This window comes from Tachysurus fulvidraco, chromosome 1 (assembly GCF_022655615.1).
Source record: "Tachysurus fulvidraco isolate hzauxx_2018 chromosome 1, HZAU_PFXX_2.0, whole genome shotgun sequence".
In the NCBI taxonomy this organism is placed as follows: Eukaryota; Metazoa; Chordata; class Actinopteri; order Siluriformes; family Bagridae; genus Tachysurus; species Tachysurus fulvidraco.
Genome location: NC_062518.1, coordinates 39674885 through 39692561, shown reverse-complemented (window position 1 = coordinate 39692561; position 17677 = coordinate 39674885). Strand labels below are relative to the sequence as shown.

Here is a 17677-nt window from a genome sequence, read left to right as displayed (position 1 = left end):
GCCATAAGTCAGTTTGTATTAAATGATTTGTTTGTACTGCATGTAGAGTTTCTTCATGTGATGAGCACGAAGACAACCTTCTCAGAGACTTCATATAGAGATTATTCCAAGATTATATATAGATTATTATAAAATATAGAGATTATTCCAAGCAAATCTGTCAAAATTGCTACAGAAATCTTTCAGCAACTCGACGGACATACCGGGTGTCTTATACGATGTTATAGCAACCCGAGATTTTAGATTCATGAACCTCTTAACTCTGTATTTTCTAGCACATTTGTCAATTTTCTTTGAATATCTAACTTTCTCTTGATTTGATCAGACATATTTTCATGTTAGCATCCATGTAGAATAATTACTCTGGATTGTCATCAGATTTCAGGACTGTTGTTTGTCTGTTTGTTGGTCTCATGCATTTTTTTTCTTCTTCTTCTAATTTATCATTCATTCAGGAGCCAAATTTCCTCCTGTGATACACACTTACATAAAAGATGACTGATTCTTTTTCAGTGTTTCTGCTATTTCAGATTTACAGGATGTGATTAACAGAATTTCTTATGTGACCTTCTTTGATGCATCATTCGTCTTAAGCATATTGGGCCAGTAATGGCTGTTACACCTGAAATAAACAAGAACATCTGTGATTCATGTGTGGGTTTACACGAGTATCGAGATGTGTGTCTCTGTACGCACGAGACACTTTTACAGCTCAGAAATACACAACACTGGGCCTGGGCTGCATTTGTGTTTCAATTGTAATATTTATTAGATATAATTGACTTCTGTAGTCAAAGCATGAATTAGCCTTTCATTTATTCAGCCATGATACTCAGCGTTGTTCTTGGTGTTTAAAAGCGATCAATGGTGCGCATAAACAGTAGTTGGAAAAAAAAAGGATGTGTACTAGAAGGAACAGTGGCTGTTTCTCTGCAGGAGGAGAAGTTTGTCTTTGGCAACCTGCTGATAATGTGAACACAATAGGTGGATAATTACAGAGACACAAAACATGTCTGAATCTTGTGCATACAGAGGAAAGCTTTGACAAGCGGCACAAATATTAGGAGGATAATTACAATATAACATAATTGGAAAAAATCCTCCACCATCCTGAAACTGCTTTTACGGGTCTTTCTGTATCTGCCCTCAATTTTAGACTCCATCTGAATATGACTTACTATATAAACGTTTGGTTTTGTAAATCTGTAGTTTTTCCTGTCAGGGTCAGAGATTAAAAAAGACTTCAAGCAAGTTTACAAAATAGCTTTGCCCGTGTGAGTGTGTTGTTTGAGTGTTCCAGATTTCAGCTGAAGTGTTTTAGATGAGATTTTAAACATAAAGACAACACAGTGTATCAAATCATTTGATAGGTTCTCAGTTCCATAGCCTGGTCGTTGTGAAGCTCACAGCTGGAAAACATATTTGAGCTACGGAGAGCTGTGAGGGAAAGTGGTAGCTCAGTGGGTAAAATGTTAGAGGACTGATGAGAAGGTTGTGAGTTCAAATTGCTGCACTGCTGATCTACTACTGTTGTGCTCCTGACTAAAATCGGATGAATGTAAACAGAATATAAATCTGGGCATGTGTGTGCGAGGGGCATGTGCACAGGTCATCCACAGTGCTGTTGGATCTGCGGATGCAGTGTGTAGTGAACATGTCTACTTTCCGGTCTTTTGGTATAGATGTAGTAATTGGGCAGATTTGGTTGAGATCTGGCAACCTCAAACACCCAATTAAAGTGACATTCAAATGTGTATTGTTTGTTTTGTTATATCATTTTATAATGCTGAATGTTGTAATCAGTTGAAAATGGATACCTAAGACATGTATGCAGTCAGTTTTTGTTGTGCAGCGTAGAGTGTGTTCTCGTGCAGCGTGTAGAGTGTGTTCTTATCCTATGACACGTAACATTTGTGCATTATTACACTCACAGTATCTCTGCTAAATCTGTGCTTACACTGGTGTTTGTTCTGCTTGATGATTAGACGTGCCAGTGATGTGGATTTCAGTATTTCAGGTGCTTTTGAACGTGCTGATTCATCTCTGACTCAGGTTCTACCTCCATGACATCAGGGCAGAGAAGTGGGCCATGTTTCCAGCTGATGTTTTGCAACACTATCTGTCTCACCAGCAGAAACTGCATGAATAAATAGCGCATGAAAAGGTTGACTCCGTTCTCATATTTCAGTCAAAATCCAGCCGTGTGTTTCCAAAACTAGTTCCTTTGTGTCGACTAACAACACACCTACATGAAAGCGGGTGAAAGGCGATAGCCTTCTTGCAGCACGGAGAAGAAAGTAGCTCGATCGGGCGGTGTGTTATGGTGCCTTGTTTTATTAGCCGCCTTTCTAGTCTAATCCATTTACACACGCTCGCCTCTTCGCTCGCTCCTGGGTTGTCATGGTGACGTGATCATCGCTCACTGTGTGTTCAGCTGAGCTCAAATTTATTTATTTATTTTATTTATTTATTTTATTTGCTTAGAATTAATATTAGATGCAGGGTTTGATAGCATGTTAATGTTTCGATTTATTTCAATAAATATATTGCTCTCAGTGGGCTCGATAAAAATAAATATTAAAAAAAAACAACAGTCTTAAATCCCTGAGTGTCTACTTTCATTACAAGCTTTATATTTAAAACCACTATGGAGTGAGACATGACACAAACATTCAGTGCTGAACATGAACACAACAAATGTTGTGTGTAATAGTTGTGTGTAATCATGTGTAATAGACAAAAATAAAGTTCAATGAGTTAACAGCTGTAAAGTGTGTTATGTGTGTAATTCAGCTGCAGGATTCGTTTGCTCTGAAACGACACACAGAACGACGCTGGGCTCTTTCTTGTGGTTGGATTTGCAATTCAAATTCATAATTCCAGTAGACGACATTTACAACGCTGTTTATTGCGGAAATGAGCAGTAGATGGGATTTTATGTTTCTTGACTTATTTTTAATACTAAAACTTGATTTGTGTTCACGACTACTGGTGAGCAACATATAAAATGTTCGTAGGTGTGTGTAGGGTTGCATAGAAAAAAAAGAAAACTGTTATAAATAAAAATATAGTAGCATGAATAGGCAAAATTTGTATTTTAGTTTTAAACTGAATTTATTAAACTGAGTCTATCAGGACACAAGGTGGGGGACAAGGTCATAATCTTGCGCTACAGACAACGTAGGGAGGTCAGTCAGTGCATGTGTTTAGACTGAGGGAGGAAACCAGAGAACTCCGAGGAAACCCCTGAAGCACTGGGAGAACATGGAAACTCCACACACATGGTGGTGACAGGGATTGAACATCCAAAAACCCACCAAGCTCATGTGCCTAGTACATAAAATGTAGGAATAATTAATATATATAATGTTAATAATTGAATTAAAAACAAATGTTTAATTGCTTATATATTAAAAATAATGGCAAAAAAAGTACAAAAAAAAAAAAAAAGCTAGACAAGAAACATAATATTCTTCAAAATTGTACAGAATCATACAGTTTGTAAATATGTAATAAAGAGATCACAGTTTGCATTGAGTTAAAAATTAAAATGCATCAGAATTGGCTGGTAAATTGTTCTCTTCTGTGAAAGTGGTACAGGTCCGTCGTCATTCTTGTTACACCTTACCTTGTGTACCAGAGAGCTTGAATTGAATTAAATAAATGTACATTTAATTATTTAATCATTTGAACTGTAGTGAGGGGAGTGAACTCAAGCTGAATCGCTCATTATTATTCATTAATGACACTAATGGTTATAGCAACTCTGACCAGGACACACTTACTGATGACGAATGAATCAGTGAATGATTCAATGAATCAGTGAATGAATTAATGAATGAATCAATGAATCAGTGAATTAATTAATTAATTAATTAATCAGTGAATGAATCAATGTATCAGTGAATGAATTAATGAATGAATCAGTTAATGAATGAATGAATCAGTGAATGAATCAGTGAATGAATGAATTAATGAATCAATGAATCCGTGAATGAATCAGTGAATGGATCAATGAATGAACCAGCGAAGAACAAATGAATCAGTTGAATTGTATTGACATTTTTTTGAACTGCTATTAAAATTTTAGTCATCTTTTTTCATAAACTGTAGGAAAATTTTGGCTTTTTTGATTCTGATCACAAGATCTGCAGGAAAGCTCATGGCACATGGTAGAATTATTCCTGTTATTCTAATTGAACTCGTTCCAGCTAAGGCTTGTGACTGTAAGGCTTCACATGATGAGTCATGGTCCATCTCTGAGAGAGAGAGAGAGAGAGAGAGAGAGAGAGAGAGAGAGAGAGAGAGAGAAAGGGAGAAAGGGCGAATCGTCTCTCTTAAGTGTCGGGCTTCTGATTGTTCTTGGGGAGCATTAAGATGAGAGATTACAGCTGCAGAGAGACTTGATGAATACTGACTGCTCATCGAATTTACTTGTAAGAGTTTGAAATATGATCTGCTATTAGATTTGAGCTTTGTTCTGAGCTGATGGCACATTTTTATTCATTACGCTGTAATCTCTCTCTTTTAACTTTTCAGGGAATGTGGTTCATTGTATTTTTAAGCTCTTGACAGTAGCTTTTGATTACAATCATGGTGTTCATGTGAAAGGAGACGTAGGATGTCTCACATGGACACTTTACTCTGAAATGACTGTTTACCTGAATAACAGAAGCAGAAAGTGGTGATTGTTGTGCCATTAGAACACTGAGACTTTTTATGTGCTGATATGAAAAAGCAGGTCATGTGACATACGCACTACATCCAGTCCCAATTATCAGTTAACTAACAGATTTCCCTTGCTGTCTAGATTAGATTTCTTATAATCAATATTGCAGGTGACTTTACAACTTTTGAAAATTGACAATTTAACAATTTTAATTGAACATACTGTAAATTTCCTGATACACGCTCACTAAGAAGAACTTTTTTTGTTTACTAAAAAAAAAGTGTGACCAAAATAAATGAGCAGAATAGCAGGTTTAAAAATTTAAAAATAAGAAAAATAGGATTCCATGTACATGTGTTGGCAGTTCAGAAAAACATCCTGAGAGAGAGAGAGAGAGAGAGAGAGAGAGAGAGAGAGAGAGAGAGAGAGAGAGAGAGAGAGTTTGTGTGTGTGTGTGTGTGTGTGTGTGTGTGTGTGTGTGTGTGTGTGTGTGTGTGTGTGTGTGTGTGTGTGTGTGTGTGTGAGAGAGAGAGAGTTTGTGTGTGTGTGTGTGAGAGAGAGAGAGAGAGAGAGAGTTTGTGTGTGTGTGTGAGAGAGTGAGAGACAGAGAGAGAGAGAAAGTTTGTGTGTGTGTGAGAGAGAGAGAGTTTGTGTGTGAGAGAAAGAGTGAGAGACAGAGAGAGAGAAAGTTTGTGAGAGAGAGAGAGAGAGAGAGAGAGAGAGTTTTTGTGTGAGAGAGAGAGTTAGAGAGAGAGAGTGAGAGACAGAGATTGTGTGTGTGTGAGAGAGAGAGAGAGTTTGTGTGTGAGAGAGAGAGAATGTGAGTGTGTGTGTGTGTGTGTGAGAGAGAGAGAGAGAGAGAGAGAGAGAGAGAGAGACTGTGTGTGTGTGTGTGTGTGTGTGTGAGAGAGAGAGAGAGAGAGAGAGAGAGAGAATGTGAGTGTGTGTGTGTGTGTGTGTGTGTGTGAGAGAGAGAGAATGTGAGTGTGTGTGTGTGTGAGAGAGAGAGAGAGAGAGAGAGAGAGAGAGAGAATGTGAGTGTGTGTGTGTGTGTGTGTGTGAGAGAGAGAGAGAGAGAGAGAGAGAGAGAGAGAGAGAGAGAGAGAGAGACTACTATTTTGTCCCCAATCAGTATGTGTATATTTAACAATATTAATAAAATAGAGGATGTGTGACTTACAAAGACAATGACAGCAATTCACTCTCACAGGTGTGGACAAAACTAAATGAAGTAGTTAAGTGTACAGTATTATGCCTTTGTGTTTTCATTTGAAGGATCTTAATTAGCCAGCTTTGATTCAGTAAGAGCCGGTTTTACTTTACAAAGCCTTTCTCTTAGAATTACATGCCATGAAATTTTAAACAAGTCTTAACTGTCTGTCGGTGTGTGTGTGTGTGTGTGTGTGTGTGTGTGTGTTGTGGTTCTCAGGGTGCCATACATCTAAATGGAGTCGGAGCAGCTGTTTAACAGAGGCTACTGCAGGAACAGCTACAACAGCATCACCAGCGCCAGCAGTGACGAGGAGCTGCTCGATGGCGCCGGCGTCATCATGGACTTCCACACCACCGAGGACGACAATCTGCTGGACGGAGACGCTTCACCAGGTGAGAGCCTGTCACACGTTCCTCTGTTCAGCCAGTCAGTCTAATTCATCCCCATTTATCCACCTATTCATACATCCGTTTATACATCATTCATACTGTACATACATGTTATCCCTCCCTCCATCCATCCATCCATCTATTTATCCATCCACCCATACGTTCATTTACATTTACATTTACAGCATTCTGCAGATGCCCTTATCCAGAGCGACGCACATAAGTGATTAAATCTCTAACATTGAATACATTAATGCTGGCTCACTAGGTTACATACTTAAGATACCATGAGTTTAAAACAATTGTTCAAAGTTACAATGAAAAAGTGTCAAAGGTTTTTTTTTTAATGCAAAAGATAAGGAAAGAAGTGCTAGTTGAAGTGTTTCCTGAATAAGTAGGTCTTCAACCGCCGCTCGAAAATAGCCAAGTGACTCAGCTGTCCGGAACTCTAGGGGAAGTTCATTCCATTCATCCATCCATTTATTCATCCATCCATTTATCTATCAATCCGTCCGTTCATTATAGTATAGTATAGGGTTATTTATGTCTGTACTTCACAAACATCTGGAACCAAACTCCTTGTGTGTGTGTGTGTCAACACACTTGGCCAATAAACCTGATTCTGATTCATCTGTCCGCTCATTAACCCATTGTCCATCCATTCATCCACTCGATATATTGTCAGTTTGAATCTCCTGGGATTTCAGTGGGTTCACCGTTTCACACTTTCTGTAATTTATCTTCTTCTACGCTCTTATACTTTAGGTTTTGTGAACTGTCGAGTATGCAAATGTTTTCTTTGCAGTAAATATCAGAGGTTCGTTTACAGGTTTTTGTTTGGTTTATATTTCCTTTCATTCTTCTGGTCTAAAGCAGGTCAAAGGACAAACACGTCATCAAATGTCAATATCTTTTGTTTACACATACCAGGAAATTTGTCATATGACAATTTACATGACATCAGCAGGGTGGAGATTTACTTCACTAATATTTCTTGTTCTAATACTTTAATACTTTTAAGGTCCCTGCTGACAGAAAGCATGTGTGCTCATCGGAGAAGTAGCTGTGTATGAGCTGGTTTGGTGTTTATGTATCTAATTGATTGTTTTAGCTCAAAGTTCTTTTGGCACAATCGAGTTTGCTGAGGCGCGTCAGACTACAACACTCCTCTGTCTACTGTTTTTTTTTTTTACAACACAGAGCTCTGTGTATGTGTCCACAGGAATATATTAGGACACATTCACTCACAAAGAGACTCTACATTGTGTCATTGCTTCCCTAAAATAGCACATCTGATTATCTTGAGTAGAAAGTTGAATTTTTTTTTAATCTAAAAAAAAATAAATCATATTAGTGTTGGATTACAGGATTAGTTCAAATTGCTCCATTACTTCCTGTCTCAAGTTACTCATTTACTGGGAAACCATGTATATTTCCACAGACAGTGAACTATAGCGGCTTCAATGTCTCAAAAAAACAAATCAACATCAGTAATAATTTTATATATGTCTCATACAATGGCAGGTGTCAAGACCTGGGATATAAACTGGTATTTATGCAGAGGACATCCCTCTGAACAACAGGGTCATGGGAACACAGGGCTCACTGATGCCAACTGGACACACAAATTGGATTGGATGTTTTTTAAGAGATAGTATTTGCCTTTATTGGAATAGCTATCACATGTTAGTTTGACAATCAAGACTAATAAGATTGTGGTAGCTTAGTGGTTAAGGTGTTAAGAAGGTTGTGAGTTTGAATCCCAGGTCCCCCAAGCTGCCACTGATGGACTCCATAACAAAGCAAGGCCCTTTTAACCCTTAGTTATATGAAAGATGAGATAAAATGTAAGTCGCTCTGGATACATTTCCAGCATTTTGTACAAAAATTGTGGTGAATGATGTCAAATTTCTTGCAACATTTCTTATCCTAAAAAAATGACTCGACTTGGTCACATGGTCATGATGTGCGAACTCTGTGTTATAAATAAGTCAAGTATTTTTGTCTGCTTTGACTGAATTGAGGGCTCAATATATTACAGTCACAGAACTGTCAGTGAGCTCTTTATAATTCTACACCAAAATATTTTCCCACCCAACAATGCAGTTCTGCCTGAGGAATTCTATAAAGCTTGGTTTTGCCTGCTCCTCATCAAGTTGATAATTCATCAGCAGACTGACGATCACATAGCAGAGCCTTTGTTCACAGGATCGCCAGCATGGCCCGGGCTTTGTGCTTGCGTAACCGATGGGTGTCGGTTTACACCGTCACTCACCAATCTCTGCCCTATCCGCTCGCTTTATTCTGCCTGGCTGCCCTTGAACTGGAAGCGTACTTGTGTGACAAGGCACTCAAGTCTCACTCCAGATGCCAAAGTTTGTCCAAGGACACACCGAGAAACAACATGGGATGATATCTGAGCGCTTACGTGTCGAGGAAAGCAAGTCGTCTGTGACACAATGGACCAGACGGCATGCCACTCCAGGAGAAGTATGTAACACTAAGGACAGGTTAAAAAGCTTCTTGAGCTGCTCTATGTGTGTGTGTGAGTGAGAATTGTCAATCGGTCAATGGTGTTGTATTTCCTGAATGTTTTTAAGTGAGTGTGTGAGCAGATGTGTTGGAGTGTGTGAGTGTCACTTGGTCTCGAGGTGAACTAGTTGTGCTGGATTGAGATGTGGCCACACTGACATGTAACATCATCACTTCCAGAGTACAGTTACCTGGCAACACAAAGCCTTTCCTTGTATATGTGTAGTCTGCTTGGACCTCACCCACACTTGCGCATTAACATTCTCTCCACCCACACGTATTTTTTGTAAATATAAAGTGTACATAAGTGGCATTGAAGCACGACACTGGTGCGATCCTGTGGATCATCCAGACCCCCCAGACACCATTCCGCTTCAAATCATCTGACAAGCTTTCTGAAAGACGGATTGTCTGTTAAATATGTATTAAGTCTGATATTTTTCTAAACTCTGCACACGCTACAAGATATTCATTCCTCTGTTGTTAATCCTGAGAGATGTGGCAGGATGGATATCCGGTCCATCTGGTTTGTAGGAATGTAATGTAAAGGTGAGGAAGTCTATAAGTTACCTAAATATGGTTTTGCTCCTTTAACATAAAATAGATCAACTAGAATATAAATTATGCTCTGCTGTCTTACAGGATTGATAGGATTTCCCTGTCGTGTAAATATTTCCATACGAGTTTGCCTTTAAAAGCGAACACTTATCCAAATGAACTAGGTTTGCAAGAAATGAGCAGTCTTTTGCCTAAAGGAACAAGTTTTTCAGAGTGTTGTTGAGCTGTTGAGAGTAGAAATGAATAGGGATTTATTAGGATAAATGTATGATTATGTCTCGTATTATTAAAGGGCTGAAAATGAGGACATTAGGAATTTAAATACCAAGTTAAACCTTTTTATTGATACCCAACTAATACCACCGTACTCATACCAATAATACTGAAACCACCGTGCATCCACATGAAGTCAGTGAGAAAATCTGTAAAAGATAAGCCATGTCTTGGAATATATTTTGCAGACAGTGCCATTTTTGTTTACTCTCATGCAGGCAGGAGTAGGCGGGTGATATGAATCTCGTGGAATTAAAGTGAGATAATACAATAATGCAAATATCTAACATATATATTACACGTTTCATACAGAGGTGTAGAAGAGACAGTTCCTGTGTAGTTATTGGAAAACACGTACAGTACAGCTGATGCCCTACATATCATCTAACATTATTTTTTGTACTAATTCTGCTATAATGATATAAAAGTTCAATGGAGTCGTCGATGCCTTTCCATATCGTTTTTAAACCGCCTTTTGGATCTCATGGTGATTTCTCAGCATCTAACCTCATTATCAGACGATGTGGAATGATTTTCAGCAAGGCGTTAAATTACCGTCTTTTAACGTGGTAACTTTTCCATAGTAATAACTCCTAAACACCAACTTATGGCAGACTCTCAGATTTAAAATGTACTTTTATATTTACCTCTTGTTCATATGTTCATTTTGCTGTTTGGAAGAGACAGAGGTGATGTTTTCATGGGAAAATATTCAGGACAGGGATCAGGGCAGAAAGAGGCGAGGGAATGACTTGGAACCTTTATCACTTTATCACTTCATCCTGTTTTTTTTTTTTTTTTATTCCTACAGATTTCCAGTCACAGCCGTCTTCCAATCACATCATCAGAATATAGCACTTTGAATAAGGTTGTGAGTTCAAATCCTAACATCAGAATCATCACAATCAGAATCAGAATCAGATTTATTGGCCAAGTGTGTTGACACACCCAAGGAATTTGGTTCCGACTGTTTGTGACTCTCAAAAGTACAGACATAAATAACACTATACATTTAGCTTGGAGCCACTGCTGGGCCCTTGAGCAAGGCCCTTATACCTCAACTGCCCTGTTGTGTACATAAAAATCAGATAAATTTAAGTTGATCTGGATAAAAGCATCTGCCAAATGCCGTAAATGTACATTTTGAAAAAAGCTCCAGTGAATCCAGACCATGTTTCACGACATAAAACGTGACTGTAAACTGGTTAAAAAGTATAAAATGCCTTCCTGTAATATATAACAATTTGTTTGTGTTGGTAAACCGCTGTGGTATTAGAGGAATAAAACACTTGGCAAAATGCTGAGTGATTTTCTAACAACATTCACACAAGTGGTTTATTACATAAAAATGAGTACAGTAAAGTAGTGACATAAAGACAATATTTGTCATAGCTGTTAACTGAATACCCATTCATTAGCTCTGCTAAATGCAAATCTGATCAGGAAAGTGCTTTAAAATAGTTACGCTGCTATTAGTGCTCTCTCTCTCTCTCTCTCTCTCTCTCTCTCTCTCTCCTTATCTCTTTCTTTCTCTTTCTCCCTCTCTCGCTCTCTTTATCTCTCTTTCTCTCCCTCTCTTTCTCTCTTTCTGTCTCCCTTTCTCTGTCTCTCTCTCGCTTTCTCTCTCCCCTCTCTCTTTCTCTCCCCCTCTCTCTTTTTCTCACTCTCCCTCTTTCTGTCTCTCTTTCTCTTTCTCTTTCTCTCTCATCCCTTTGACAGAACAGGTGGCGCTACACAGATGGATTTCAGGCTGTAGAGTTGTTTAATAATCCCCTTTACACACACCTTTTCATGTACCATGTACGCCGGTTAGCCTCCATCTGTTGTTCGACGTTGCACAGTGTTTTCAGTTGTATTACAAACTTAAAGGAACAATTTTGAGCTGTTTCCTATTGATAAGAGACAGAAAGCTGTAGCTTGTAAATCAGTTTATGTGCAGCACATAAATCACTGACGGAAATAATCTTTGTAATCTACTAAAGGATATAAAATAATTATTCATCCCACTTGTCGAAGATTCGGTCATGTGAATACAGCTAGCACCAACATGAATAGAAGACAAATAAAGACTAACAAACCGGAAGGGCAAATTACAGCATTTACATTTCTGATATTTACCAGACACCTTCATCCAGAGTGACTTAATTTTTTTATTTCAATTTACACAACAAGTAATTGAGGGTTAAGGGCCTTGCTCTTGAGGCCCATCAGTGGCAGCTTGGTGGACCTGGGAGTCGAACTCATGACCTTCTGATCAGTAGTCCAACACCTTAACCACTGAGCTACCACATCCCCACATTTAACATTTGAATGTTTTTTTACTCCTTGAGCTTCCTTTCCCTCGTTCCTGCCCATGTTCATGAAGCTTGCATGAACACAAACAAGCATTTTGGACCTGAAGTCATTTTTCCAAACAGGATTTGGACAAAACATTAAACCTCGAGGTGAATACCCTTCAACAGCTGAAGACCACAATGGGATCCACTGCCAATAGGCTGAGATTAACAATAATCTCAGGTTAATCTCAGACTATTGGCACAGACTCATCATCAAAACAGTTTCAGTTTTAGAAAATACTCAAACCAGCCCACCTGGTACAAACAAACATCCCATAAAGTCACTGAAAATGTTCCTTATTCTGTTTCATTTAAATGTTAAACAAAAACACTTACACTGTATCTGCATGACTATGCATGAATGAATGAATGAATGAATGAATGGGTGTGTGGTAGCCTAGTGTTTAAGGTGTTGGATTACTGATCAGAAGGTTGTGAGTTCGAATCCCAGGTCGACCAAGCTGATACTGTTGGGCCCCTGAGCAAGGCCCTTAACCCTCAATTGCTCAGTTGTGTAAATGAGACTTTTATATAAAGCGACTTATATGATCTCATTTACATTACCTCATTTGCATTAATGTAAATGAGATAATGTAAGTCGCTTTGAATAAAAGTCTGCTAAAAGTTGTAAATGTAAATAAAAGAACGATCAGGTACAAATGTGTTTCTAATAAAGCAGATGATGTGTTTAGGTGTATAAACCGACACCCTTTAAACTCCGCAGAACCTCCATAGCAACCGGTTTCTTTCTGGCTGTGTTCCAAATCACATGACCGTGTTTAAGGCGTGTGTGACGGTTATTGACCGTGTTTAAGGCGTGTGTGGCGGTTATGCGAAGGTCCACGTACGTCTGGAAAATTGTAGACGCAAAGAATGTGACGTTAGCATAGTGCAGGTCGAGATACGGTTGTCTTCGTGCATTATAACTACGCTCCAGTTCCGCGGATTGGGACACAGCCTTTCTTCTCTCACCGATGACATCATCGCGTTAATCTCCTAACCGTCAGCTGATGAGGAGACGCGCTCGTTGAGGAAGGGGGAGGAAGCGACTGGGACACACGAGTAGGTTTATTACATAGAGGCAGTGTAATGGAGGACGGATCCGCAGACCCGTATTTACCCTACGATGGCGGAGGGGACACGATTCCCCTGCAGGAGATCCGTGTGAGAGGTACAGACCGAGTCCAGGAGCTCTTACACATTAGCCTTTAGCTCATTACAGGTTAGCCTGTTAGCTGCACTGTCGGTATGCGTTTGTGTTGTTCCGTTAATAATTTACTAACATGAAGCGTGCGCGTGAGAGAACGTGCACGCGCTTGGCCACAGCACTTAAAGGTTCTGTTTTAGTCCTGCGTTTAAAAATGACGCCTGTGCGCGCGCGTGCGTTTCACGTCTTGTTTTCTTGAAGATTGCGCCGCCTCCTAAAGACAAGGAGATCTCTGTCTCTTTCTCTCTCTCTGTCTCTCTTTTTCTTTTTCTTTCTCTCTCTCATTCTCTCGCTCTCTCTCATTCTCTCTCTCTCTCTCTCTCTCTCTCTCTCTCATTCTCTCTCTCTCTCTCTCTCATTCTCTCTCTCTCTCTCTCTCATTCTCTCTCTCTCTCTCTCTCTCATTCTCTCCCTCTCTCTCTCTCTCTCTCTCTCTCATTCTCTCTCTCATTCTCTCTCTCACAAAATCTCTCTCACTCACAAAATCTCTCTCTCTCTCTTATTCTCTCTCTCATTCTCATTTTCTCTCTCTCTCTCTCCATCTCTCTCTCTCGCTTCTCTATCTCCTATCATTCTCTCTCCTCATCTCTCCTCATTGCGGGCCTCCTTCGCTATTCTCTCCTCTTCATGCCATCTTGGGGCAGTAAATGGACTGCCCTCCCTCTCTCTCTCTCTCTCTCTCTCTCTCTCTCTCTCTCTCTCTCTCTCTCTCTCTCTCTCTCTCTGGGTGTGCTGGAAGATCCCTGCAAATCCAGCATACAAATGAATGATTGAATCAGTGTACTACGTCTCCATGCATTGATTAATTCATGACTGTTTTCCAGTTACAGCTCATGCACAAGCCTTCAAGCATGTTATTGGTTCATATGAATATACATGTACACTACGTTGAAGCTGACACTGAGCAGAACGCTAACACACTAATCCCCACTGTGCGCTTCCTCTGTTGTCCAGTGTGCACAGGGTGTTAAGATGATGACGTGGTGTCAGAGGGTTTTACTAAGCCATTGTCTAACACACTGATTTGTGGTCAAGGCTGAATTTACTTCATGTCATGAGGCTTATACACTACAGTGCTTACGAATCCTCGCTCACCTTTTCCTGTTAATCAGTAATGCTGACAGTAAAGAGGCAAATATCAGCTTTATATTAATGCACTAATCCAGATATACCTTCTTGTTTCTATGGTAACAACGTACGTAGCAGACGCTCTAGCGTCGTTTTCTGCAAGGAGACGTTTCGTTAGCGTTTTTGGAAGCGTCATACAGTAGGTTTAACATTTTTCTGACATGGGGAAAGTCTTCAGGAGGGAGGGTTCAGTTTCTATGTAACATGATGAGCTTAAAGCAAGGAAAAAAGAAAAATGCAATTCTTGTCAAATCGCTTTGGTATTAAGAGAAATAAAACACTTGGAATGGTCCATTTCTGGATGGTGACTTTCACATTGTTCTGCTTTGCTTCAGGTCACATCACACCTGTGTGGTGTTGATTATTTTCCTTTACGTAGCCGTGTTTAGCGATCAGACAGCTCCGAATCCGTCGGTGTGTCATTAGCTGACTGTTTCTTTGACGGATGTCGTTTAAGCACATAATTGGAATGAGTGTAAAAATTGCGGACTTTAAAATTTCAGAGTAATAAATTTAGGGGGGGTACTTACTTTTGGGCACTAAGCATTGTTTGCTCTGTAAAATGTACATCTCGGATTGTTGCTCATTAAAGTGTTGTGTGCTGACGTGCTGTGCGTGTAGAATGTAAGCTGTGTGTGTGTGTGTGTGTGTGTGTGTGTGTGTCAGTCACATGTCTTTTGTGCTGAAAGAGCTCAAGAAGGTCACATTCCAACCTCCAGCTTTGTTCTTGCAACCAAAACTTTCAGACCAGCTTATACCAAACATACAGAGCTTCTCAGTTGATGGGATCGAGGTCCTCTGTGTTTCTTTATGATTGTTCATCGCTGTATTTTTTATTTTTTTGGCTTGATCACGTGCGTGTCAGCTTCAGCTTCTCCCTCGTCGAATCTCGGGCTGTAATGCTAACGTGAGCTTCTCCTTTCCTGCAGTGATTTTTTTTTTTTCCTTCCCCCTGCTGCAGTCTGGCTTGTAAAAGTGAAAACTGTTGTTGTGTGTGTTTGTTTTTTCCCCTCCGGTCTTGAGCAGGATGAACGTCGGTAAAATCTCTGCGTCTATAAAAAAAAACGAGTAAGGAATCGCAAAAAGGTTAAATGTTACAAAATCCAGTACTGAATTGTCCTTGAGGATGATGATGATGATGATGATGGTGGTACAGTAAAAACATACAGTTCCTGTAATGTTTTATTTCCTGATGTAAAACACACACACGCACGTGATTTTTAACGTGAGCAGTACACGTTTCACACAAACTTACTATATCTACAGGATTAATAGACATGTTCAGTACAGCATTCGCTTTACCCAGGATCGTCTATTAGCTAGCAGTTCACGCTACATGTCCATCTCAGTCTCGCACACAACGACGACTTCGAGAAGACATAACTAATCGGCGTATAATGACGAAAGAAAGCAAGCATTCAGACAAGGTTCTACAACAAACCGAGTGCAAATAGATCATTTTTTTCCCCTTACACATGGCTTTGTTCGTTATTTTATCCTGGGAATGTTCACAGCTTGTGTGACTTATCTGTCTGTGGTGTTGGACGGTGTTCACACAGATGCGTACTTGTGTGTCGATGTTATCGCGTTCGCTCGGTTCCTGTCTCATAACGTACAGTTGGTCTTCTGATAACAGCATGTTTTTTTTGAAGTTCAAGGAAATGAGCTTGCAGTGAAAATAGAAGAAACATGAGTAGAAAAAGAAGCTGAAGCACAGGGTTAAGTAGCTCGTTTGTTCATAGACTCTGTGAAAGCAAACATCAGGTGTGACTGAACCCGTGACCTCTCCAACTTCTGTGCCTTCACCTGTGTTCTCTGGGTAATCAACCTGTGTGTGTCTGTGTGTGTGTGTGTGTGTGATGGATTTGTGTGTTACGTTTTCCTGAACTTCCTTTATTTTGACTTCATGCATGATTGTACAGTAGCTAAGTGCTGACAGAGCTGATGAAATCTAGTGTATGAACGTTTTTTGTTCCGTCTTTACAGACTGATTGTAGTCTGCTGACTGCTGTTTACCAGCTCTTTGTAATTTTAGATCTGAATGAGTGTCATTTTGTCTGCCATTAGAGTGAGAAAAAGCACACCGAGCTGCACGGTGGTGGTAGCAGCATTGCTGCCTCACAGCTCCAGGTTCCACAGTTCGGTCTTGTCTCAGCTTACCGTAATTCCTCATTGCTTTCTTTCTCTCATGTTGAACTTGTGTAAATTTTGGTCTTGGCTCTGTGCAGGTGTCAAGATTCTTCCTCTAATAATAAACGTACACACAGAGTTTGAGAAGCTGCAGCTCAACCACAATTCGGTGTGTTATTCCGCATAATGGCTTTAGGTGAATTCCGCTCAGTGTGTGTTTGTGTTCGATTAAGACCGTCAGCATAAAGTGTGTTGCTCTGAAAGAAGTAGCTTGCCCGCATGTTTTATTCATTTCCTCGTTTTTTTTTTGTTTTGTTTTTTAAAGAAACGAAAGAGAGTTTCTGCAATTGACAATTTTGTAACGAGCCACTGGATGTTGCATTCATCCCAAACAGTGGATGTGATTTTTAAGTGTGTTTGATTTCGCTTAGTTTATCTTCATTGAGCAGTATGAAGTGTGTTTTGTTGTGGGTGGGTGTCTGTGGGTCTGTCCACGTGTGTGTGTGTGTGTGTCTGTGGGTCTGTCCATGTGCATGTGTGTGTGTGTCTGTGGGTCTGTGTGTGTGTGAGGGTCTGTCCGTGTGTGTGTGTGTGTGTGGGTCTGTCCATGTGTGTGTCTGTGGGTCTTTTCCTGTAAACTCTAAATAGTGAAAGGAAGTAGGAAGAGTTTCTCTGGATGTTATTGAGTGGTCAGTTGTTATAGCTCAAAAAAAGAAAAGCCTGAAAGGGAGAAGAAAAAAAAAGTCTGTACAAAGCCTAAAGAGAAAATCCAGTCTATCAAGACACAATGTAAAAAACAGTGATGTAAAGAGTTTCCCCTGAATAACTGATTAATAAAAGCTTCGCAATTTGGGTCACTTTCTTCATGTTATTGCACTTTCTTCATTTTGTGTGTGTGTGTGTGTGTGTGTGTGTGTGTGTGGAAGAGAGGCCACAGGATTTCCTCCTCTACAATCATGAGATTTCTGAAACAGCATGACAAAGCACTTTTTCACGTGTTTTTTACGGGAACATCTAAAAGTCCTCCACCTTTTAAATTCAGCTTGAGTAGTAAATCAGGCTGCAGTGTGGTGAAGTGCTGAGAGTAATAAAGAGCTGAGTCCAAGTACCGCTGCATGCTACAGGCTCCAAGCAGACAGCAGTGAAAAGCTGATTAGCTCTTTACCGCAGACGCAGCACCCAGAGCTTACTGAGCTACAGCTACGTCGTCCGTGTCTCACGCACAACCTGATCGTCTAGTAT

General features: G+C 39.9%; 1 protein-coding gene across 8 annotated transcripts in view; it reads left to right on the top strand.

The window, feature by feature from the left end:
• clcn3 (chloride channel 3) overlaps positions 1-17677 on the top strand; it is a 34359-nt gene that overhangs the window by 1152 nt on the left and 15530 nt on the right. For 4 of the 8 annotated variants that reach the window (XM_047810839.1, XM_047810853.1, XM_027178172.2 and 1 more), the window contains exon 2: positions 6099-6274. In XM_047810839.1, coding sequence (XP_047666795.1) covers positions 6115-6274 — 160 coding nt within the window. In that variant the 5' untranslated portion in view covers positions 6099-6114. Of the gene's footprint in view, positions 1-4420; positions 4437-6098; positions 6275-8608; positions 8762-12747; positions 13142-17677 lie in introns of those variants that run through there. The other 4 variants (XM_047810835.1, XM_047810841.1, XM_047810850.1 and 1 more) reach the window with 4 other exon arrangements.